We start from the raw sequence: 25,220 nt of genomic DNA on the forward strand, positions 1-25,220 counted from the left end.
CTTCTACTGGGCTTATTGGCAGGTGTTACATCAGACTGACTTAGGCCTGATATGAAATGCAGCTACTAACACACATAATATAAAACTGTAACTGGAGTTCAAGTTCAGCTAAATTTGCCTTTGCATTCCCTTTAATTCCCCCAAAGTTTCAACTATAAAATATTATTATTACCAACCCATAAATAAAATGGCCATGGCTTGGGCTATTCATCTAACCAGTTTGCTCAATTTGCTCTATGCCAAATATGAGAATACAAAAAGAAACAGTTCCCAGTCTCTATCCTTGGGATATATGGTGTACCATCCTGTTTGGTCAATGTGTGGGTTGAAATATCATAATGAAAAATACACCTATACTTTTGTTGACATGGATATGGACTTGCATTCTGCATATACACTTAACACTGAGCTCATCCTGTCTACCACACAGGGGCTGTCACCAGCCACCCACTCACAGAGCCAGTTGCTATGGTCACTTATGGCAAAGGAAGAGAGTCCCAGAAGATGGCATTCTATTCATTGGGTCATTGGGATCTAGGAATATAGTCTTTTAACTGTCTCAAGTTTTGACAGTGTAAATTGATGAGCTCATTAACTACTGTGAATATCTTTTATGGGAAGAGGAATGGGAGGTGGTTTTAATAAGTTTCCACAAAGAAGAAGAGTAGCTACAAATTGCCCAGACTGAACTGTGACAAGACTCAGAGTAAGTAAGTCAGATTAAAGACAAATTTAATTAAATTTAGGAGTTCTCTCTTTTCCCCTAAAACAAGTGAGTCCAGAGTAGGACTTGCTCAAACCCCCAGTCTTGCATTACTCTGGTAATGAGCCAGAAGGAATAGAATGGCAATACCCAGAGGGAATGCTGATGAACACTCCTTACTTCAAATAAATTCCAGGTGAGTCAAATATATAGGAGGAGAAAGAAAGAGAGAATAAGAAGACAGACAGACTAGAGGAAACCACAGGAGAATTCTTTTTTAAAAAATAACATCAGGGGCGCCTGGGTGGCTCAGTGGGTTAAAGCCTCTGCCTTCGGCTCGGGTCATGATCCCAGGGTCCTGGGATCGAGCCCCGCATTGGGCTCTCTGCTCAGCAGGGAGCCTGCTTCCTCCTCTCTCTCTCTCTCTGCCTGCCTCTCAGCCTACTTGTAATCTCTGCCTGTCAAATAAATAAATAAAAATCTTAAAAAAAAATAACATCAAAGTAAGGAAGATATTAACACTCACATATATTATGTAAAAAACCATGAGGTAATGTTTCTAGAAGTACATATTGAAATACATAAGGTAGACTGATATAACCTCTGGATTTGTTTTCAAATTATGTTGTAAAAGAGAGAGGAAGAGGAGGAGGAGGAGAGAGGAACAGAGGGAGAAGGAAGAAGAAAACAGATAAAGCATGTGTGGCACAGTTTTGCTAACTATTGAGTTGATAATGGCTGTAAGGAGGTTCTTTATGCCATTCTGCTCCTTTATGTATGTTTACCAATTTTCATAATAAAAGGTTGATATACAACCAAAGCAACACATAAAATAGTATGAAGGTGAATTGTATGACATGTAACTGTATCTCCTAATATTATTGTTAAAAAGCAAGAATGTGATAGAGAGTTTGCTGCCTTTCGAAGGCTGTGTCTGCTATCTTGCAGACAACAAAGAGTAAGACACCAAAAGTGAAAAACAATGGCTATCTCCATCCAGTAAGGCTAACATTGCAGGACAGGTACAAACAGTTACCCACCTTCCTGTACATCCTTCATCCTTTAGAACTCTGTATTAACTGTTTGTATTTTCTACTAAAAAATGTGAAAAAAAAAATTCAGTGTTGGTGGAGAAGCATTTTACAGAATTCCAATAATCACAGCAGAGTCGGTAAATGTGGTGTCCCTCTATAAAACAGCTGAGTTCAAGGCACTGTTAAGTCCAGTGCCCTCAGCAATGGCTGAAGCTTGCGTTTTTGACTCTCACAGGAAACACAGCCGCCATTTCTGGATGCACCCACAGGGAGCCCGTGCGGGCGGGATGCCCGCCCGTGAAGCCCTTGCCCAGGGTGATCTGTGATTCCTCTCACTGGCCATACTTTCAAACTGCCATTTTGCTATACTCCAACAACAAATGGTATTGAAGTTTAAATCAAAAGTGAAAAATAAAATCTGTCACTCTTTCCCCAAAGTGAATAGAATTATTGTAAAAAGGCCTCCTGCTGGCTCACTCAAGGTCTGTGGAAAGCAGGGGAAAGGGTATCTACCACTTTGTGGGGCAGTGGACGTTCAGGCTCATTGGCCTTTGATAGTGCAGGAGGACAGCCCACCACACACATACTGGTCAGGCCTTGTTTGGCTATTTGGAAAAACTCCCTTTAAAGGTTAACGTCAAAAAATAAACTCTCTGTTAAAATGAGTCCTGGGACCTATGTGGACTTTGAAAGGCACATGTCTGGGATACATTCTTCCTTTGCATTTCGGCCTTGCATTTGAACTCAATCCCACATGGGGCATTAACAGAGCTGTGACCCTGAGCCACAGATCAGAGACATATTCTACTCGATGTAAAGGAGCACGTTTCTCTCAGAACCCCAGGGCTCCAAGGCAGGAGTGGCACCACCCAGCATCAAGATCACCTCTTGCCCTGTTTGAACCCCGAATGCTCGACCAGGAGGGTCCAGGAGGTGGTTTCTGCAGTACCTGTAATGTTCTATCTCTTGACTGAGTGGTGGCTATACAGGCGTGTGTGTGAAAATCCAAGCTGTCTACATACTTGGGATATGACGGTGTTCTGTGCTTCTATTAAAATTACATTTTTAAAAAACTATTGCTGTGGTGACTATGATTCTTTAATCCTTCTGTTACCCGTTGCCTGTTCTAACCCCTTTCTTGTCTTCCTAACACAACTCAGTGAGAGCTGTTGTACTTTACATGTCTTGGGTTACAGAAAAGAGTTCTAGCTTCCCAGAGGAATTCTGCAGTGTTTCAAAACCTGTTCCCAAAGCTTTGCTTGTCCCCAGCTCCACCCCTTCTTGTGCCTGGGCTCTGCGTGGCCTCGGCCGTAGCAAGCTCTCCATGCTTTGATAGCCCTGTACAATGCTGCTTGAACTCCATGCCACAAGGCAACACTGTAAAGAAGCTGAAAGCAGAGAGAATATCGAATATTGCGAGCAGAACGTCTTACCTGCAATGATTTGCAAGGGTGCACCAAACTTTTCCTCACACTTCGGTAGGTGGGTAGTAATAATGATGGTCAGAGAGGTTATGGTACGGGCTGTGATTTTACCTGGACCCTGGGTCAAATGGCTTATCATTTATTATCTAGTGCCAACTTAAAAATAAGATGTGTATTCCTCTCCATTCCCCCAAATACACCCCTCATGTTCTACAATTTGTGACTAGGACAAAGAGTAGGTTTCCCAAGGATCTATCATTTTGCAAGGGTCAACAGTTTTGCACTGCTAAAGATGTATATGAATGATACAAGGCTTCCTCTGGATTAAGGCCTTACCTCATTCAATGCACACATCCGAGCAATGGAGCCAATGTTGTTGGTGATGGTGACCAGTGTGGCTCGGGCGAGGTCTTCCTTGCTGATGGAATCTCGCTTTTCCTTACTCATCATGTTGCCAAAGCTATGTTGGAAATATTAGCGAGAGTATTCAAAATCATCCTCAGGCAGGCCCAGGCTTCCACCAAAGTACTGTGGAAAACTTTATGAATAATTCTTAAAATTTAAATGACCTGATTTGGCTACCATGTATCACAAGCAGACAGGATTACGGTATGGATGGTTGGCTGCCCTTTTTTTTTAATAGGGGCAAAGTAGCATGGCTATTAATGGGAACAAAAAAATTTTTTAATGCTCTCTAGATATATTGACAAGAATGGAACAGGGGAAACGGTTGCAGTTTTCCAGAACCTTCTTTCAAAGCTGCCCTATTTTGCTTGATGCACAAGCATCAGGGGCTGAACATTTCAAAGTTTTGTCAAGGGCGGGAGATCAAGTCTGAGCTCCAGTAATCACAGATACTTGCACCAGGCTGGTGGGTTGACATTTTAAAAATAACTAAGTGAATGGCCAGGGTGGAGAGGTTGCCTTGTTCACACACTACTGCTCCTAGCTACTTTGTCTCTACCTTGATGCTACAGCGGATCCTTGAAGGCCAAATCGTTCATAGTCTCCTCCGTAAATGTCCTTCACCAGCTTATCAACATTGGTGCTGTCGCCTTTAGCTGCCATTTCCAGAGCTTCTTCAAAGGTCTCACAACCAGTCAGCAAGCAACATAGGCCTAGGAATGTTCCACCTCCAAGACTGGAAGGAACAATAAGGTTTATTTTTAAATTTTACTTTATGATATGCCCATCCAAGTCCCCAACTACATCAAGATCACTAATATAGGTTCATAAAAGCAGGAGGAAAAAAAACAAAGGGGCACTTGAATCAAAGTGTAGGGTGCAACACAGTCTTAGGGTAGATTGGCTTTTTTAAAAAAGGGCAGAGGCCAAAAAGGAACATTAAGGAAAACTTTCCCCTCAATTTAAGAACAAACCAGAGAAAGACTCTCACTGATTTCCGTTGTGAGACCTTCTGCTAGCTGCTAACCTAAGTACCTCATTCAGTCTCCTCATCTATAAAATGGGGCCAAATCAAGATCTTATTTGGTGGCCTGAAAGCAGCAAATAACCAGAGAAATGACTGCTATTAAAAAAAAAAATAAAAAGTAGCCAAATACAAATACCTGGAGAAAGAAACCACGTGTACATGAAGTTCACAATGCAGAGCCAGACTGACCTAGGGCTGCTAGGAGCAGACAGTCCAGAGGCTGCATCTTTTATGTTGACCTTGATCCTCTAGCAGACATCATCTCATTGAACCTTCTCAGAAATTTCTAAAAGGAAACCACTGATTGCTCACACGCTGGATTTTTTTTTTTTTCTGGTAGACTATGGAAAAGGTTATTAATATTTTACCTACTACTCAACAGTTAAAAATAGTAACTCAATGTTCAGCTATGTTTTAAAAGCTTTCAGTCGCTTTGGGGAAAATTCCTCTAAAATCGTCTTTCCAGACAAAATTAGAAACTAATTACAGTAGGTGAGAGTGAATTTCGTTTGTATGAATATCACAGGTATGTCACAGAAAGGAAAGGAGACTGAGAGTAAAGCTATCACCAATGACCTCCTGGCAGCATGGCCGCGGATGTGGGCATCACTCTGTTTACCACGGGCAGGTGCAGGCGAGTGTACACAGAACAGTCAGTTGCTCACATCAGTTTGTTCTCAATCCCAAGAGCTGCTAGCCCTTGGCTTTCCCTTCCGAGAAGAAAATCCAAGTCGAGATGAAGGTTATTTTGAATGTGAATTTGAAGAAACAAACTTAGGAGAGATTGTATTTACTGTCAATAACCGTTAGCAAAAAAGGTGCCAGACTGCAGACAGGCACACAGTTCTCTAAATGACATCTAAGTGAAACCGTCATAGTTCTTAAGTAGTGATTGTCACAAAAATACACACTCGATGGAAAAGAGAGCTCCTTGTGGGGAATTCGGTAGCCAGGCACCACTGGCGGCAGCTACCTGAACCCACCACAAGATACCAGGAGATCAAGAGCCTCATGGACATCACCACCTTGACAGCTCAGTCACCGTCGAGATTTTGCATTTCCTCTACGAAAGCTTATCTTTATTTTCATTTAACATGGCGTGTCATGCATGTTGTTGGGTTCAGGCTGCCCTACAAAGCTCGTTTATTTTAATAGGAACAATTTTTGGTCTGCGTGCCCTCGGGATTTGTCTTTGTATATTTTTAAGTCTTTTCTCTCCCTTCTAGCTGCTTTCATCCACACTGATAAGGTCTCTTTGAACATTAGGTATTCGTATCCATCAAGGCAGTCAACAGCCTACTCCAAGCATAGGCTACGGGAGACATTGGCTGACTTAGAAAGAAGGCAATTTATCAGCTGATATGTTGGTATGAGTGAGAACGAAGTGCTTTGTGTGACTGGAAGATGAGCGGTGACTGCGGACAAGGCATTGGGGCTGCGTGGGGAAAGCGAGCATGCACACTTCAGGCACGAGGGAAGAAGGCACAGCTGTAGGAGAGCACCTCAGTCCTATCCTCAACCCGCTAACTCAACCCGCTAATCAATGTGGTGCCCTCGCTCACGATCAGTTAGCTACTTCTGTTTGTTGCAGCAGACACAGTTAAGATCCTCAGCAAATCGGAGACAAGAACATATGGCCAGAGACGGCAGTTGAAAAGCATCATTATTGTTTGGAAAGCCCAACAACCTCGTAGTAGTGAGGGATTTTAGGGGAAAGTAGAAGAAACCTTCCATTACTGAGTGCTTGTGCTCTTAAAATAGATTCCAAAACAATGAGATGTGCTGCGCTACTCCTTTCACTGAAGATTCAAAATTCTTTACATTCCTCTTTTAATCATCGCACATGGCTACTAAAAGGTCGGCTGCAGAGTCCTCTTTTTCCTTTGGCTTCTACAATACCTTTGGAGTAGTGTCAGTAGGAAAAAAAAAAAAAAGCAAGCTCCCTAATTTAAGATGCAATAAAATCACACATAACACGAAACAAACCATTTAAAATCATATGTTTAAAGGAGAACCGATCTCCCATAATGATGTGGCTCCCTAAAAATAAAAATGTCCCAGGAGAAACTAGGGCATATAGCCTAATAACAAACACCTTGGACTTACAACTCTCAGTTCACATTAAGAGTAGCAAACTTGAAGCTGAAGCCCTTTGCTTAGATCAGTGATTCCCAAAGTGTGTTCCACACACTCATGTCGGCTGCTCACCGTCATAGTTTCTACCAGCAGTTTTGCAACTTAAATCAAAAGATGCCTTTGGCATGACAGCTCTGATTGGACAGGAGGAGCTGCAGCCCACCAAATTGACGCTTTCTTCCCTTCCCTTGCCTGTGATGGCCCCCACCAGGGCTCCTCATTAACTTTCCGTCTGCTGCAGCACGTTTCCAAAACTACTGGTTGAAAAGCACTCGCAGGGGAACTTGAACTTCCAGAGGATTGCCAAACACTGGTCATTCGTGGGCATTTACCAATAACTGGAATTCAGGAGCATGATTACACATGTAAGAGAAGCTGAACACCACAGTGAGCTCATCAGCTGCTGTTAAAGAAGATGATCCGGGGACGCCTGGGTGGCTCAGTTGGTTGGACGACTGCCTTCGGCTCAGGTCATGATCCTGGAGTCCCGGGATCGAGTCCCGCATCAGACTCCCAGCTCCATGGGGAGTCTGCTTCTCTCTCTGACCTTCTCCTCGTTCATGCTCTCTCTCACTGTCTCTCTCTCAAGTAAATAAATAAAATCTTAAAAAAAAAAAAAAAAAAAAAAAGAAGATGATCCGGATTCCTAGAACTTCCAAGTTTGAGAAACTAGAATTGTGATGGTGATTCATGGATTTGCTAAGTATTAATCAACGAGATGATAAATACCTCTAACCGAGGACAGTGGTTAGCCTGTTAGCCTCGGGACTCGCTCTCTCAATTCAATGACTCCTTCTAGGAGGAAGCCCGAGGTTTCTTCAAAAGGGTACTTTTATGAGGAGATGGCCCTCTAAAGTAAAACCAGCTCAGGTGCAATAGTCATTTGTCTTTGATGTCCATGACAGTCCTCATGAAGCCATGGGTCAGCTGTGACTCTTCGGCGAGCAAGGAAGCGGAGTCTGTACGCTCAGTGAGAAAAAGGATGCCTGGGGGCAATTAGCATCCTTTATTCTGAACACAGGCAGAATTGTGCGACTGTGTGCGTGGGTGTGGGGGGGTGCACACCTGTGTGTGCATGTGCTGGGGTTTCTCATCAGCTACACTCTCTTGACTTCTGAGGGTCAGTACTTTTGTTGTTAGGGGGCTGCCCTGTGCACTGTAGGATATTTAGCTGCACCCCTGACCTCTAGCCACTAGATTCTGGCCGCATCCCATCTCCAATTGTGAGGGCCAAAAAACCCATCTCCAGACTTTGCCAAAATCCCCTGGGGGGGCTCAACCTTCCCTTCCCTGGTGGTGAGTCACTGACTAATGCAGGCCCATTACGGGTCATGGACAGACAGGAGAAAAACAGTGCTCTCCTTCTAAACGACAAGCAGTGCTGCAGAATTTCAGTGCTGGAAATGCCCGAAGAACCTAAGAAATAACCCCCTTAAAGGCACAAACAAGGACACTGAGGCCCAGAGGAGTTACATGATGTCTTCATGTTTTTAAGAGCAATGGTTTCCATATCATGTCCAAAGCACATGCCCCATAGCCCTCGTTCCTAAAGTTACTCCTCCAAAAATGACTTCTTGGGTCTCAGACCAAAGCCTTTACTTGGAAGTAAGAAAAACTTGAAAGTTACGTTCACACTAGGATTTCTCAACGATTTCTGACCCTAGATTCTTTGCCCAGTGCCGAATCACTACTAACAGGAAGCTGAGCACATCTGCCCCTGGGGCCTGTAGGCTGGAGAACATGGCCCTCCGCCTGGCTTTCCTCACAGGCTCTTTTCCTGTCTGGAGCACTCCGAAATGCCTGGTGAGGCGTGCCAACCATTCCAGCATTCAGGTGGAACATCTAACTGAGGGTAAAAAACATTTTTTGGTAAACCCAGTTTGGTTCACTGATTGGAATGACGGATTATGTCAAGCAATTCATCCTGTGCTAGGCACCAAGGAAATTCCAAAAGAAGTTTTCTTCTGAGGCCCTCTCTGACCATCCCAAGCATCCTTTCTTCCGGATCCTATTTTCTTCCTGTCCCCACCATCCATCTGGCACTCAACCATATACTGCCTTTTGCTGTGGTGTGTGCGATCCTTCTTCCCTCAACCTGACCAGTTTCCAGCAAGCTAAGGACTAGGTTTTATGACCCTTTCCATATATTACCCTCTTACTATTTTAACATATCATGCAATAAATCTTTTCTGGCTGGCCGAGAAGGATAAGATCTTTCTTGGAAAACTGTTAGATACAAATAATCTTTGTATCAACTGGTCTTCAACGAAGAGGCCTGGGTTTGGGTACAGAAAGGTTCTCCTAGTAGAAACCATGTTTACCTGGTCCCTGTGACTCTTTTATAGTTGTCCTTGGAGTACACTGCGAGAATGCTGACCCCTGAGCCCATGTTCACCAGCAACATAGGGTATGGGTTGTCAAGGCAGTACGGCTTTTTCTGACACAATTCAGGATTTGTGGGGTTTTCAAAATAGTAACATTCCGGCTTGCCATTGAAGCCAACGGAGTCGACATAAAGCAGGCCCTGAATGAGACAGTCCAGTTCATCCAGTTTATGGAGCTGCAGGTCAGCAATCTGAAAGAGAATAAAACCGCGTGAGAGATGCTATGACCACCTCAGGGGAAGCCCCAGGGGCTTTCAGCTGGACTAAACACGTGTCAGTAGCCATAGAAGCATGGAGATATCTTCCAAACTCCAAGTTGCAAAACCCTACTGATCCTTAATCGCTCTGACACAAAAGCAAGCCTTTGCTGGACCTTATGTCTGCCCACAGTGGGGAAGGAAGGACAGGAAGTTACCTGGTTGCTGGGAAAGCCTCCAGGAGTGTGTGTAATGGGTTGAACTGGTGGCCCAAAAGGTATGTCCAGGTCCTCCTTTTTAGGACCCGTGAATGTTACCTGATTCTCAAAAAGACTCTTTGCAGATGTGATTTGAGTTAAGGATCCTGAGATGAAGAGTACATCTTGGGTTATCTGTGTGGACCCTAAATCTAGTGACAAGCTTCCTTATGAGACACATGGGAAAGATCTGATGGACAGAGTGAAAAGGCCTTGTGAAGATGAAAACAGAGACTGGCGTACTCCACCAGTGGCCCAGGAATACCCACAGCCACCAGAAGCTGCTGGAGAGCCACAAAAGGAGGTATGGTTTTCCCACACCTTGATTTTGGTCACCTCTAGAGCTATAACTGACTACGTTTCTGTTATCATGGTATCTAGTTAGGGCTGCCACAGGAAACCAATACAGGGTATCACTAAGACCAGGGCTCTCCCACAGGGGGAGAAGAGTGAGAATGTTCTGAGAACAGGAAAAACCCCACACCTGCCCATACATGTCCTGAGCAAGGCATGGTGAGCCAGGACCTGGGGGCAATCACCTTTGAGCCCACAAAACCCAACTCTGCTTTTCCCAGGCTTGGGCTTTGCAGTTAGATAGACCTGGCTTTGAATTCTAGCTCTAGCACTTAACAGAGGGGCACGAGGCAAGTTATTTAACTTGAGAGATCTCAGTTGCCTTTCTGTATAATGGGGATATTATCCACCGTACAGTGTTGTTATAAAGATTTTATAATAATAATATATGCACAAAGGGCTCAAAATATGTTGGCTGCTTTATGTGCTCCTATGACACAAAAACTCCCATTCTCCCAGATATAGGGAGAAAAAAAGTAAATGGGGTTGAGTAGGGTATGGGACAGCCTTAGGGGAGAATGGCCATCTTGTATCCTTCAAAGTTTAATTCACAGTCCCCAAAAGTAGTATCACTGCTGATCCAGATGTCTGGGTTGATGACCATTTCCCATGAACAGTAACAACAACAACAACAACAAAATATTAATAATAAATCTAATGACCCCCAACATGACACTGAACCAATGGAGATCTAATTCAAATTCTTTTTTTTTTTTTTTTTAAAGATTTCATTTATTTATTTGACAGACAGAGATCACAAGTAGTCAGAGAGGCAGGCGGGCGGCGGGGGGTGGGCCACGGGGAAGCAGGCTCCCTGCTGAGCAGAGAACCTGACGTGGGGCTCAATCCCAGAACTCTGGGATCATGACCTGAGCCGAAAGCAGAGGCTTTAACCCACTGAGCCACCCAGCCACCCTCTAACTCAAATTCTTAAAGAAATATCTTTAAGAAAATAACAGCCAGTATTTATTATTTATTATACACGAAGAACTAGATCATTTAATTCTCACAAAATCCTCTAAGTAGATATTTTATCCTCACTTTATGGTTAAGACTTGCAGAGCTTAAATAACTTTCCCTAAATGAAACAACTAGCAAAAAAACTCCCAGGGGCTCCTTATTCTTCTCGTTTTCATAATGCATACTGCTTCTGGGATCTGGAAACAACCTAAACAAGTACTATACTTAGAAAATTTGCCAAAAAGGCATCATCTTCATTACAAAAGTTAAGAGCTGGAAGAACACTCTTGACTTCACATCACTCATCTGAATTTCCCATTCAACGAACTCCACTAAATCTGTGCCTATAGAGCAGAATTAGGTTACCAGCAAGGTGGTACAATTTTCTTGATACAAAGAAACAATCATTCTGGGTTTTGTTTTTGTTTTTGTTTTAATTTAAAAATCTAATTGGTTCTAGTCAATGATTCATGAATTGGACAGCATACCATCTAGCAAGGAGAAAGGAGGTCCCCAGAAACCATCATCCAAAATGACACTAGCTAATAAAGTAAATCTATCTTATAAATGATTCCAAACATTTCATTTTTTTACCCAGAGAAAATTTTGGGTGAGATGCAAAGAATTACACATGTTTTAAGGGGGTAATACTTTGGGTATAGAACTACCTGGAGACCTGAAAGACGGTAGTGAGACACAACAGCGTCTTTGTCCTATCCATTTCTCAGACCTATTAACCTCTTCCACTTACAGCACTAATCACATTCTGTCTGGTTTTCTGGTTCATCAGGTCCCCCTGAGCACCATGCTCAAAGCCCACCCCATAATAATTGCTTAATAAACAGTTGTTAAGTGGGACAGGGAAAGTTATCACTTCTTGGATCAAACCAAACTGAAAAGTAGCAATTTCGTCAGCCAGTCATGGGGCTGTGGGTTAACCTGCTTAAAAATTAATCAGAGATCCATCAACAATATCGACCGCCCATGCCGGGGGCCAACATCAAAAACACAGCCAGAGACACCTGTGTGTCCGGCTGGACATCCTGAACCTATACTGTGGAGAAAGAAAAACCTCTCCAGGTAAATACACTAAGCACACACAACTTTGATCTGAAAGGAAACACTGTTATCTCACCTTGCTCATCAAATTCAATTCCAAATACAGTGTCAGCAGCAAACAGACACCTCTGCTATACATTTTACTGAAGTATAGTTATTTCTGAAGCCTGGGTCTTACATTCCCAAACTGGGAAACAGGAACATTCATCTCTTTCATTGAGACCTACAGAGATCTTCCTTAAAAAGTCTTCACCATCCAGAGAAAAGTCCAGGCTCCCAAATGTAACCTCTGAATCAAATCATTACTGGGATATTCACACAGGCCATCTGAAATTCAGAACAAGATGGGAAGTACTTCTTACACTCTGTAGTTGGTAAATACGATTGAGCGGACTCTGCAACGTTTAGCATGTTCAGATCCTAGCTATGGAGAAACGTCTCTGGGCTTGGTTTTCTTTCTATCAGGAGTAGCAAAAGCAAATGGCTACAACCACAAAAGAGTGAAGCCCTGGGCTAGATGTCAAGTAATAGAACACACAGAGGACAATACACGCAGATTTACAATTCACCTGCAGCCCATTGTCGCCAAGTCAAAATGGGAGCTCAGTGTAATTAATTAGCTGAGAGCTATTTAAAAAAAAAATTTTTTTTAACTATTGCAAGCCAACCAAACATATCTGTAGGTTGATGCTGACTTCCATCCTATTAATTTTATATGCATTCAAATGCTGATCTCTATGATGGGTCCTAAGTGATGACAGATCTGGAATATCAGATTCAGCAAACATGCAGATGAAGTTTATAGCTCATGTGAACATAACTTGTAACCAAGGTATGCTGGTAAATGTTTAACAACCAGCTCTGGGGGAGCAAAACCCTGGTTTATAACATTCACCAATTTCTGTGCTATAAGTGCCCCCACAATGGCTAATTTCAAGGTATCAGCATAATGTCACTGAACACAAGAGATGGGAAGACATGCACACAATGGGCTCTCTTAACCCAGTAGGAACTGGCCTCAGCACCCCACTGCTTCTAAGTCTCCTAAGCACTTTCAGAAAATATGGGTTCTGCTACTTCCTAAATCATTAAGCTTAAACCACTCCCCAAATATAAAAGCAACAAACCTCAGCTTCTCCTAAGACTCAAATAAACTCTGTATAAATAATGGAAGCTAATAAAAAACTACATGGATCTCATCTGCAGGACTTCAGGCAAGGAAGCTATTATTATTAGGACCCATTTTGCAGATGAAATATATCACTGGGGGTCAGTGGTTGAGTGACCTAGTCTGGATTCCAAGAAGTAGAGTAGAAAAAACTTTCAAACTACAACTACGATGAACTAACATGATTGTGCCTAGTACTAAAGTCACTCAAGCAAGTGTGTGGGTGCAGTGGAATTCTCCAATTATAGGGGCCATCAGAAACACTCAGAAGGTTTGTTGAAACAGATGGCTGGGCTCCACTCCCAGAGTTTCTGACTGCATTTCTAACAGGATCCCAGGTGATGCTGATGCTGCGGGGCCTTGGACCACACAGTAGTAGGAGTTGAAGAACTGGGATGAGTCTGTGACCCCAGTGAGAACAGACACTGGGTAAGATCACATACTGTCCCTAACAGCACCTGCCCTAGCTAACTCAGAGGGCTACCTTCAAGAATCAAATGAGACACCTCTGTAAAAATGTTTTTGGATACTGTAAAGAACTATACATATGGGGGGGTGCCTGGGTGGTTCAGTGGGTTAAGCCTCTGTCTTCAGCTCAGGTCATGATCTCAGGGTCCTGGGATTGAGTCCCGTATGCAAGCTCTCTGCTCAGTGGGGAGCCTGCTTCCTCCATGCCCCCCAACTCTCTGCCTGCTTGTGATTTGTCTGTCAAATAAATAAAATCTTAAAAAAAAAAAAAAGAACTATACATATGGATTTTAATTACATGAGGAGTAAACTAATTTGGGTCTTCTTATCTCAAGTTGAAATGTGCTAGTCCACTAGTCAAAGCACTATTTCCACACTGAAGACTCTAATTCATGGAGGGAATTCAGTGATTCTGGTTTATTAGTACTAGGGAAAAAATATGGTTCCTAAACACAAGGCATGTTCAGGATACAACTGTAAAATGTTGTCCATATGTGCTTCAGCTCAGTCTGTCAAAAATACTAAATAAAGAGTTAAATAGATAAATCTGGTGAAACAATAAAAAGCCATCCCAAGAGATTCCATAGTTACTCCTATGAGGCTGTTCTATGGACCTTCCCCTAAACCAGTTACACTGCTCCCCTGTAATTGAGATATAAGTCACCACATTATATTTCAGAAATGAATAAAATACACATCTATATGATACCTTACACTTCCTAAGGTGCTTTTGAGGACACTGGCTCCATAAATCATTGGAAGTAGCAGAAAAGGTTATCTTACTAAACTGAGAATAATTTGCTTATAAAATAGTTGATTCTGAATTACAAATTTCACTCAGGGCTCTTTTCTCTTCCCCAAGGAGACCTAGAAGACCCAAGAGAGAGGAATTTCAAACACATTCTGTGAGTGAGAAATAGACAAAACCTCAAAGATGGCTCCTTCCTCCCTGAGCCCAATGATAAAGAGACCCCAGACCAGCGCTCGAGGGTCAAGCCAGACCCAAACGGAGAATGACATTGTCTACCAAACCTCACTTTGCCTCAATGCCATGAATCAGTCCCTGGATTCATAATCGGAGCCAATCTAATAAATGTTCTTGAATGGTCTACCGTAGACTTAGAATTTCACATATCCCTCCTCCTGATAATTTTTCCCCCTATTCTTAACTTTTCTAGATTGTTTCCTTAGAGATTTCTGGCTTAAGAAAGGCCAATTCTTAAGTGCTCATACCTTGAGAAAAGTATCATAAAGCCACCAGAAGATCCTTTCCTGTTCCCTAAATCTCAAGCCAACCAAATACGATTATTACATCCTATTTGTTAGAGGATAGGTCTTTTTTGAAAAGTAACTGAAAGAGTCACTTCTAGCTTCTAATTAAAGCTAGTCTTAGACCAAACAAAACTCACAAGGAAAAGTATCTATTATAATAAAGAGCTAGGTGGATAAAAAGGATGATTTTTTCCCCCTATACATTCTCCATTGTTAGAATACTTTGCATTTTAAAGAATACTCTTGTTGAAGTTAGGAAGTGTAGTTGTGGATGAAAATATTAGATTTGGTACCTACAGTATTTTTGGTGGGTTCTTTGAAACAAAACTCACAGAAATAGAGACAGGGGATAGCCAAGTCTTCCCCCTGAGGACCACCTTCTTCAATGGTGGGATTCCTCATGGTCTTCTCACTTTCTTAGGCCATCTGTAGTTAGACTAAGTTTTTCTTTTGTTCCATTTTGGTGTATCGTTAATTTAGAAGGCTTGCTTTTGCCAGTCAAAGTTCATTTGTGACAGTAATCCTAAAATGTTCAAAGCAGCAGAGAGGAAGCAAGGAAAGAAGGATGGAAGGGAGAAAAAGAGACAGAAAGAAAGAGAAAGAGAGGGAGGAAAGAAGGAAGGAAGAAAGAAAGAGAAAGAAAAGGAAACAAGAAATGTAGCTTTGGTCAGTTGAAAGTCTTCTACATGGGGTCTAACAATGCTTGTCTTGCAGTTTATAGCGCTTTCTTATACATTCAAAATTGGGTGATGACTAGCTGACATTATCTGCGGATTTAAGTATATTTACTACAAAGGAAAAAGATATAGTCATTAGATATAATAATTATGAACTATTCAGGGTCTGCTGAATATCTTTTAGTTAGCTCTAATTACTTAGGTTTTTAAAACACATGTCTGCAAAGCTATATTATATTAAAAACAGTGATTTTATATAATAACAATGACAGGACTTTATAATATATATTATATATAATAATATATAATATAAATCATATATATGCATGTATGTATATATATACATACATATATATATATATACACACACATACATACATATATAGTGATGTATATATATACATACATGCACTGCTTTATTTTGTCAGATTGCTTAATATTACAAGATTACAACCAGGTTTTATTTTTCTATTCTGGAAAAAGAGGGAAGAGCTTGGATTTAGCACACCTAAGGGTTTTAGCACTTACTGTTTCCTCTGCCTAAAACACCCTTCCTGGGATACTGGTCTGCTTTGTTTCATTACTTCTGGTTCCTGCTCCAATGTCACTTCACTGCGCTAAAACTCTCCCAACCCTCCCGATCCTCCATGCCTTGCTCCCTCCTCCTTCATAACATGTATCAGGTATACAGATATGAGATATAGTGGTATATTCTGTACTTCCATATTCATTTGCTTAATTACTGACCATCTCCCCACACTAGAATATAAGCTCCTGGAGGGCAAGGGGCTTTGTTCGGTTCGTAACAGTACTTGGCGCACAGAAGGAGCACATGAACACTTACTGGGTGAGTGAACAGAGTCTTAGGAAAGAGGATGAGACAACCTATCCCCCACTGCCACGCTTTGGAAGGATAAGAGCACATCACTTAGCGAACGGACTGACAGGCTACGGGAAGAGATCCGTTCTGTCTTGACTTTGGCTGAGACTGAACGTGGAAACAGAAGGCAGCCCTTTTCCTTTCTTTCACGGATGTGTGCCCCTAGTTGGCCAGGCTGTTGGGCAAATCCTCTGGACCTGCTCCTGGCTCCAGTCTATCCACTAGGCTCCAGCAGCCTGCCTGAAGAAGCAGAGGCTTCCTTATCTTGGTTATTATAAAATATGACCTTTCTCAGCTCAGAACCTTGAGAAACACACTTGCTCACAGCCAACATCCATTGAGTAACATTTTCCCAGAACGTCCGTTACCCCAAGGAGGAATGGAGGCATTGAGGATTGTTGCAAAAATACCCCGGGGTCACCTGGGTTCTTCAGGTTCCCTAGTGGAGATGTCGAGATAGGGTGACCTGGAGAGTTCTCAGCACTACGGCTGGGTCGGCGTACTCTTCTGAGTCAGAATTGAGCTGACACCCCCGCTCTTATGAGGAGGAACTACTAGAGTCCCTTAATCCTTCCTTAGCTTTAGTTTCTTCATCCAGGAAGCACAAAAATGCTGTACTTCCTGGTCTCCAAAGGTGACCTTGTGTTCTGATGTCCTAGAACTCCTCTGTCTTCTATTTTACTGCCACCTTTTTGCAGATGGTAATACACGGGCCCCAGAAGGGATCTGCCTCACCCAAAGTCATCTGGCTAGTAAAACACAGAGGTAACACTACAATTCAGGTTCAATGTTCTTCCAACTATGAACTCAAATTTAATTTTCATGACCCTGGATCTCCGCCTTTTCAGTTTCAAAACTCTTTGGTCATTGGGCCCCTTTGGTGGGAAAAAGATGCCACAGACCACTTAGGCAGCATCAAATTCTACGGACAGGCTGGGAAAGGGGACCCAGAAAAAAAAGCCAAACCCTGCTTATCATCGGTCTCACCCAGGACACTGTGCTAGGACTCCACTGCCAGCTTTCCTGGAAACTACTTAGTTTGCTTCATTAACTTCTTCATTAATGATAAGACTTTACAGTAAGACTGGAGTACACTAGTTCCATGACAGAATGCATCAACTGGCACGCCAGGCTTTGAAAAAATGTATTTTACCACTTATCTCACTAGATTTTCAACTTTCTGGCAAGACTCACCCCCAAATCTTCCAACCCTTTCTTCTCTAACACTCAGTTGGACCTAGTTAACCTTTTTTTCTCTTTATTTTCTGTATCTTTTATTTCACTTTTTTCTGATATTTATTCCCTGTGAATTGAGGCTGGACAGTAGAGAGATTATCTTGACTGTAGAGATGGGGAAACTGAACCACACAGCTGCTAAATGACTAAATAAAGAGAAACAGGAGCTATCTTACTCATCCATGTCCTCCACGTAGCCAGATCTGTGAAAAGTACACAAGCAGTGCAGAGCTGGTACGGACGGCCACGCAGAAGACAGCATTATTCTAAACACTTAAAACCATACTTCTAAAACCTTCCTCACTAATTAAGGAAGCCACCTATGAATAATAACCAAATGTTTCCTTTTTGTTTGGAACAAAACTTCTAAAGTACAGTCACAAAACAAAAAAGACACTTAGAGCCAACAACAGGTAGGCAGCAGTCGTCATTTTTCATAGGATTTATAGGAAGCCTCTCCGGAGGGGCTGACAGAACCAGAATGATGACTACGCTTTTCACAGCACTGTAGTAAAAACCAGCGGAAAACTCTTAAATACTCCAGAAAGGGACTGATACCATCTTATCTTTAGCATATCATGCAGCAGTAACTGTAACAAAAATGATGACGATAGCTAATATTCATGAGCATTTACTAAGTGCCAAGTACGTATTTCCTCATTTAATCCTGCATGGAACTCCCCTATAAGGTACGAACTATCTAGACACGGGAGGGAACTGAGGCACAGAGAGGGGATGTGAACCAGTCCGGAGCCCCAAGGCTCCAGTCTAGCTCTTCCACATGAGAAGCCATGATTATGGACACGGGAGAGGCTTCCTTTCCTTCTCTGAGAGGCCGTTTTGTTGTTTAAGGAGCACAGAGCTGCCCTACCATTCTGAAGTCCTTTTCGAACTTGAACGCCCCGCCTCCTGTGGCGCAGAGAGTGGTGTGAAGGCTGGAGAAGTTCTTCTCACTGCCCATCTGGATGAACCTGTGCATTGCACAGCTGGGGAAGCGGATGAAATGCAGGTTCCCTTTGCGCCCACACATGGTCAGATTTTTCAGTTCTAGGTGGACGTCTCGGATCCCCGTCTTCCCGTAAGCCGTGTTAGAGGTCAGATACTTCCTGATGCTCTTCAGGTTCTCCACCTCCTCTTGTTCCTCTTCGGCTGTAATATCCTTTGGCTCAAAGTAGACCAATTTAACCAGTGTTCCACCGATATCCATGCCGAACCAGGGGAATGCTAGAAGACAGAAGGAGAGTACTATTGAATTCTATGCATTTAACAAGATGCTCAATTTCTGCATATCTGATCACGAAATGCAGTGGTGTCACATCTGGTATGTGCATTGAACATCCAATGCCCCTACCATCAACTCTATGTGCCTAAAAGAAGAAACAGGCAAGGAAGGAGACATTCCCCATTTACATGGCGCCCATGATTGTGCCCATTCTCTGTTCAGAGTCTGGCTCTGAGCCTGAGATGAAAAACAGGACTAGGCCCCTAGGCCCGTCTCAATTCCCATGGTTTCTCAGGGCTCAAGTGCCTTCCCAAGCTGAGTACAATTCCAGTTCTTAAAGATTTAGATCTGCATACTCCATGGTTCCCAAATGCTAACGATTTTATCAGTATCTCGGCCAAAGAAACAGCCATCTGTTCCAACACCAAGGGAAAAACTGGCTGTGCTAGGTGTACCACAGGGTGTGCTGGTCTCTAACCCACTTGGTGCACTCTTAGGGCACTTTTCAATGACAACTGTTACAGCATTCAATTTTTGCCTCCACAAGCTCATTCTGCAAGACATGAGTCCACTACTTTAACCTACAGAAGAGGCAGGAAGGAGGAAGTGAGTGGGTTACGAAAGATGATGACCCTACGGCGGCATAACTCTAAAGAGAACAGCTTCTGTCATAGCTCATTTCTTTCTTCATGAATCAGAGACACTCTCTTCACCTCAAAATGGCCTGCTAAGGAGTCCTCCACTCAGCTGTGGGCTAGAAATCACCTTTAGCATCCCGATTCATCTCCTCTACCACTTGTTCTGATTTAATTCAGGGCTGCAACCTGGGCATGAGTATTTTCTGAAAGTTCCCTCATGGTACCATTCTGCAGGCTTGGGAACTATTAAACCAGAAGAAACATGGCCTCTGACAGGCAAGACCAGCAATAAGCACGGCGCCCGACCAGGTCTCCAACATGAAGGTATACCTTTGGGGACAACAGTGTGTGCGTGTGTGTATGTGCGTGTACATTACATGTATATATATATGAATATATGTAGCAAATCTGCTTGAGATGCTTATCTATAACAGAATTAATTTCATCATAATAATTTTTTGTTATAAGAACAGGCTGAGCTCCCTGAACCCCGACTTCATTTAGAGGCGACTTAGAAAGTTAATACTGTGCTGTCAGATGCTCTGCGATGAACACAGAGCAAACCCAAATGAGACTGCAAAATCCGGGGTCTCCCTTTTCATTTCCCTCAGCAGACGCCATGGAAAAAATGTGAAACTGGAATATTAAAGCTGAGTTTAAAGATATAGGGAGCTCAAATGACTTCTTTCAGGAGTTTATTTTATTCAGCCCTGGAGAAACATCCATCCGAGCCCTACTCAAGTTGTGTATTGTCCAACACAGAGAATATGGCCAGGAACATGAGGGAGACTTCCGGCAGTTCTTTTTTCTTAGCCCTCTTCATCAGTCAGGTGGGGAGGGTCTGGGGAGAGGTACATAGTAAGAAGCCATCCCTGTACATGCAGTGTTTCTCTCCAGTGCTTCCCTGCGGTCATCTGAGCTGTAATCCAAGCCAGCAGCTCCACCCTTGGAAGCAGTAACTCTTAACAAGTGTAGCTAAAACCCCAAACTCCCCGAAAGATTAAGAGCAGCAGATTCTATGGACAAGACCAAGGTTGCCAATGTCCTACTGTAATTGCGGAAGTTTGCGAAGCAAATCCCACAGTGCAGGTTGGTGAGCTTGCTTGTCCTAGCAGGAGATAATAGAAAACTGGAAGCAGTTTTAGGTCAAACCTAAAATCCGGATTCACAACTGCTTCCAATAAATAGCAGTCAATAACCAGCTCACTGTCACTCCCTCCACCTCTCTGGGTCTCAAGTCCCTTAATGTGAAAGAAATGAATTGCAGCAGAATGGTCTCCAGTTCTCTCCCTACTCTAAACTTCCTATGGATTCTTTCAGAAATATATATATATATATGATTTATATATGTATATAAATTACAACTACCCCCAATCCTGTAGGCTGGCCAGAACCCCCGTTTAAATCTCTAGTGAAATACTTTATTGGCATGTCAACAGGTGCCTGGGCTATGCAATCAGTGTTGCAGGTATAATCCATTCTTACCATCCTAAGAAAGACACCTACTACTGGACAGGATGGGGGAAGTTTCTGGAATATTGCTAGGCTAATCATCTGGAAGAACTCTGGCAGCACCTATTAAAATCAAAAGTACACATACATTTTTAACCCAGCTAATCCCTCTCCTGGACCATACTTAAAAAGCACTAGTATTGGGGCGCCTGGGTGGCTCAGTGGGTTAAGCCGCTGCCTTCAGCTCAGGTCATGATCTCAGCGTCCTGGGATCGAGCCCCGCATCGGGCTCTCTGCTCCACAGGGAGCCTGCTTCCCTTTCTCTCTTCCTCTGCCTGCCTCTCTGCCTACTTGTGATCTCTGTCTGTCAAATAAATAAATAAAATCTTAAAAAAAAAAAAAAAGCACTAGTATTTGAGGATAAGTATAAGAATGTTCATTGCACATGACCCAGCAATTGCACTACTGGTATTTATCCACAGGATACAAACACAGTGATTCGAATGACCACATGCGCTCCAATGTTTATCGCAGCAATGACAGCCAAAGTATGGAATGAGCCCAGATGTCCACCGACAGATGAATGGAACTACAGGGTATTAAGGTAAGCAAAATCAGTCAGTCAGAGAAAGACAAATACCAGGATCTCACTCATACGTGGAACTTAAGAAACGAAACAGATGAACGCAGGGGAAGGGAAGGAAAAATGAAATAAGACAAAAACAGAGAGGGAGGCAAACCACAAGAGGCTCTTAACTCTAGGAAACAAACTGAGGGCTGCTGGAAGGGTGGTGCGTGGGGGGTGGGAAAACGGGATGACGGGCATTAAGGTGGGCACTTGATATAAGGAGCACTGGGTGTTAGAGGCAACTGATGGATCACTAAAGTCTACCCCTGGAACTAATAATACACCATAGGTTAACTAAACTGATTTTTAAATTAAAAAAGGGTGGGGGGAGAATGTTCACTGCAGTACCCTTTACAGCGGCCAAATTTAAAAAGAACAAAAACAGGGGCACCTGTGCTTGCTTCGGCAGCACATATACCAAAACAGGCACACCTGGCTGGCGTAGTCAGAAGAGCATGTGATTCTTGATTCATGCATTTCAGCCCTACACTCGGGGTAGAGATTACTTACATGAATAAAAACTTCAAAAAGAAAAAAAAAAAAACATAAAAACAAAAACCTGAAAACAAAGTGAACAGGAAAACTGTTCAACAAAGTTTATTATTTCCAAACCACGGACTATTGGGCAGCTGTTGAAAAGAATGAATGAGATCTATACCAGCTGCCAGCTATTCCTAAGCTTCTGTTAATGAGAGAATTAAAAGATGCCCAGAAGTACAAATAAATCATTTATTTACCCTGTGTGGTTTGGGGGGAGGGGGAGGATGGCTGGAAGGTAGGAAAATAGGTGGAAGGGAGAACCCTATATTTAAGATGATATGAGCCTTCTGAAAGATAGAGAAGGCTCTCTTCCCTCCAGGCTATTAATATCTTTAGCAGGGGCGCAGGAAGGGCTGGCTGTATGGGTGGAGGCTCTAGAGAGATTAAGGGAGGGGACGAAGAAAATTCTACACTCAGATCATTCAGTACATGCAGAAGTAAAAAAGAAAGAAAGAAAAAAAGTTCAGTGACAATGGAAAACAGGAGACGTCCCAGCACAGAATCGACAGAACAAGCTGTGTGAAACCCAGGAAATAATCTAGTTCTGTAGTCGAAACCCAGTATTCACTCAGTCACAGCTGTCACCAGACCTCGGAAATGAAGAGTCCCTTCACGGCTTTTTATTTGGTTGGCTATTGGTTAAGTACAAGCAACTGCAAAGAGGTCTCACTTTTAAAAACGTGAGAGGGGACACCTAAACATTTTGTTAAGTTATTTAGAATCCTGCTGTCTTTCCTGCTTCCCCTCCTGCTCATTTCAAAGCTTTTGTTGGCAACCCAACAAAACAGTGGGAAAATGCGTAGAGTTCTGAAAATTCAGTTATATTAGCAGTTTTGCTTAAGGTAAAAGGGAATAAAGACTGGAACACTGCATTAGTTTAAATTGCAATAGAAACAGCTTTCACTTACCTGTGTTCACTTCTTACCTTCATGAAAAAAAAAAATGCTCTTCTATTCCCATGTCAATGCTTTTATAGAAACTGTCAGATTTCTGAATGCACAGTTTTATTCATCTCCCTGATACTAAGAGCTACCTAAATCTTACACTTCCCAACCATAAGCCCTGGATGGAGATAAAAGACAAGGGGAAGGAAGAACATCCCAGTGCAGCTATCATCCATAACTCGTGTGTTCTTTAATCCAGAATGTCCAAATGCTTTGATAAATTCAGCTGAACCACTGATAAGAGTCTGTTCTGTGTTTGCCGGGAGTGATGCTGGTTCTAGATACAGAATGTCTGCATTCACCCTCTACTCCTTCCATCACATGTCATTTTAAAAGAATTTCTAGAATATTCATCAAAGATGTTCAGCAGAAGACATGGCTTAAAGGGTCCAAGAAGACTTTGACAACTGATTTACTCATTCTAGATGGTTCCTACCATAGTGAGTTGTGCATAAACAAGAAGCCAACATTCATCAAACAAGGTGCTACAGATAAGCAGTGGACTTTCCCTTCCCTCAGCATATTATAAAGAATCATCATAATAGTAAAGAATAAAAGGGATAAAAGAAGAAGAATAAAAGAATAAAAGAAATTCTTGCAAGGGTGCACCGGGAAACATACACAAAGATGTTCACTGCAGCAATTTTTAGCAATGAAAAGCTGGTAATACTGTAGACATCCATCAGTACGTAAATGAAAAGTAATATACTTATATGATGGAATACTATATAGCTATGAGAAGCAACTAGATTAGTATGAGTCAAAACAGAGCCCAAAAACAATGCTGAAGGAACACTGCTTTAATGGTGAGCCCATGACATATAGATCGTCACTCCCAGGCCAGAACATTTCATTAGAGACATAAGACCCTACAGCGCTTTCCCACTGTGCAGGAAGCATTTCACATGTTGGCTGATCTATCAGCTTAGGTCCTGGAGTGAAGACAGAGCGGGTCTTCAATGCACATACAGCATGAGCACGAAATGAACCTTTGTTCTTTAAACCACCAGACTTGGGTATTGCCTGTTACTGCAATGGACCCTGACCTGACTGCTACTTGAAATGGAGTGACTTCAACAGCAACAAAGGAGTTCAGCCAGCAGAGAGGGAGGAAATGGATTTTGGAGGCTGGCAAAACATTTGATAAAACCATCATGTATGATAACTTGAAAGGCAGATAATATACTTGAAGAATTAGTAGATATTGTGGAAGAGATTGAAAGTCAAATGTTAATAGCATATGTTGGCTACTATTGGCTGCATTTTATTTTTTAAAATTTTATTTATTTATTTTTGTAAAAGTAGGCTCCACACTTGCCTTGGGGCTTGAACTCACAATCCTGAGATCAAGGGCTGTGTGAGCTACTGACCGAGTCATCCAGGCATCCCTGTTGGCTGCATTTTTAAAAGGTGCGCCCAGAAACAAGCTGAGGGTTGCTGGAGGGGAGGACAGTCCAGGGGATGGGGTAACTAGGTGATAGGCATTAAGGAGGGCATGTGATGACTGAGCACTGGGTGTTACATACAACTGATGAATCACTGAACTCTACCTCTGAAATTAACAATACACGCTATGTTAATTAATTGAATTTAAGTTAAAAAAATAAAAAAGGAATTTACCATTAAAAAAAAAAAAACGTGCACTCAGAAAGTACTGGCTGGTTTACAAACAAAAAGAGGGAATAGGGTCCATCAAGTTAGAGTTGGAGAGTTGGAGAGTTGGAAAAAGCAGCTGCTTCTCTTCTCCAACAGATAAGCAATGAAATCCAGAGACTAGAAAGGCTCTGCATAAGAGAGGACAATTAGCACTTAGCTGTGGGGTGAGGTTCAAAGGAAGAGAATAGGCTCTCACACTCTTAACACTGTGAGAGGGTTACAACATCTCCAAGCAAAGGTGCAGTTAAGATCATGGGTTCTTGGGGCACCTGGGTGGCTCAGTGGGTTAAAGCCTCTGCCTTCACCCCAGGTCATGATCCCAGGGTCCTGGGATCCAGCCCTGCATTGGGCTCTCTGCTCAGCGGGGAGCCTGTTTCCTCCTCTCTCTCTGCCTGCCTCTCTGCCTGCTTGTGATCTTTGTCTGTCAAATAAATAAATAAAATCTTAAAAAAAAAATCATGGGCTCTTAGTTAATTCTTTCAATTAGAATACCTCAGGG

At 42.6% G+C, this 25,220-nt stretch overlaps 1 protein-coding gene across 10 annotated transcripts in view; it reads right to left on the bottom strand.

The window, feature by feature from the left end:
* Window positions 1-25,220, bottom strand: part of PANK1 (pantothenate kinase 1) — a 108,532-nt gene that overhangs the window by 4,747 nt on the left and 78,565 nt on the right. For 9 of the 10 annotated variants that reach the window (XM_059398100.1, XM_059398099.1, XM_059398102.1 and 6 more), the window contains 4 exons: window positions 18,513-18,865; window positions 9,051-9,304; window positions 4,126-4,302; window positions 3,498-3,621 (listed from right to left, as the gene is read on the bottom strand). In XM_059398100.1, the coding sequence (XP_059254083.1) occupies window positions 3,498-3,621; window positions 4,126-4,302; window positions 9,051-9,304; window positions 18,513-18,848 (891 nt within the window). In that variant the 5' untranslated portion in view covers window positions 18,849-18,865. The remainder of the gene's footprint in view (window positions 1-3,497; window positions 3,622-4,125; window positions 4,303-9,050; window positions 9,305-18,512; window positions 18,866-25,220) is intronic. The other variant, XM_059398095.1, reaches the window with a different exon arrangement.

Source organism: Mustela nigripes, chromosome 4, assembly GCF_022355385.1.
Source record: "Mustela nigripes isolate SB6536 chromosome 4, MUSNIG.SB6536, whole genome shotgun sequence".
In the NCBI taxonomy this organism is placed as follows: Eukaryota; Metazoa; Chordata; class Mammalia; order Carnivora; family Mustelidae; genus Mustela; species Mustela nigripes.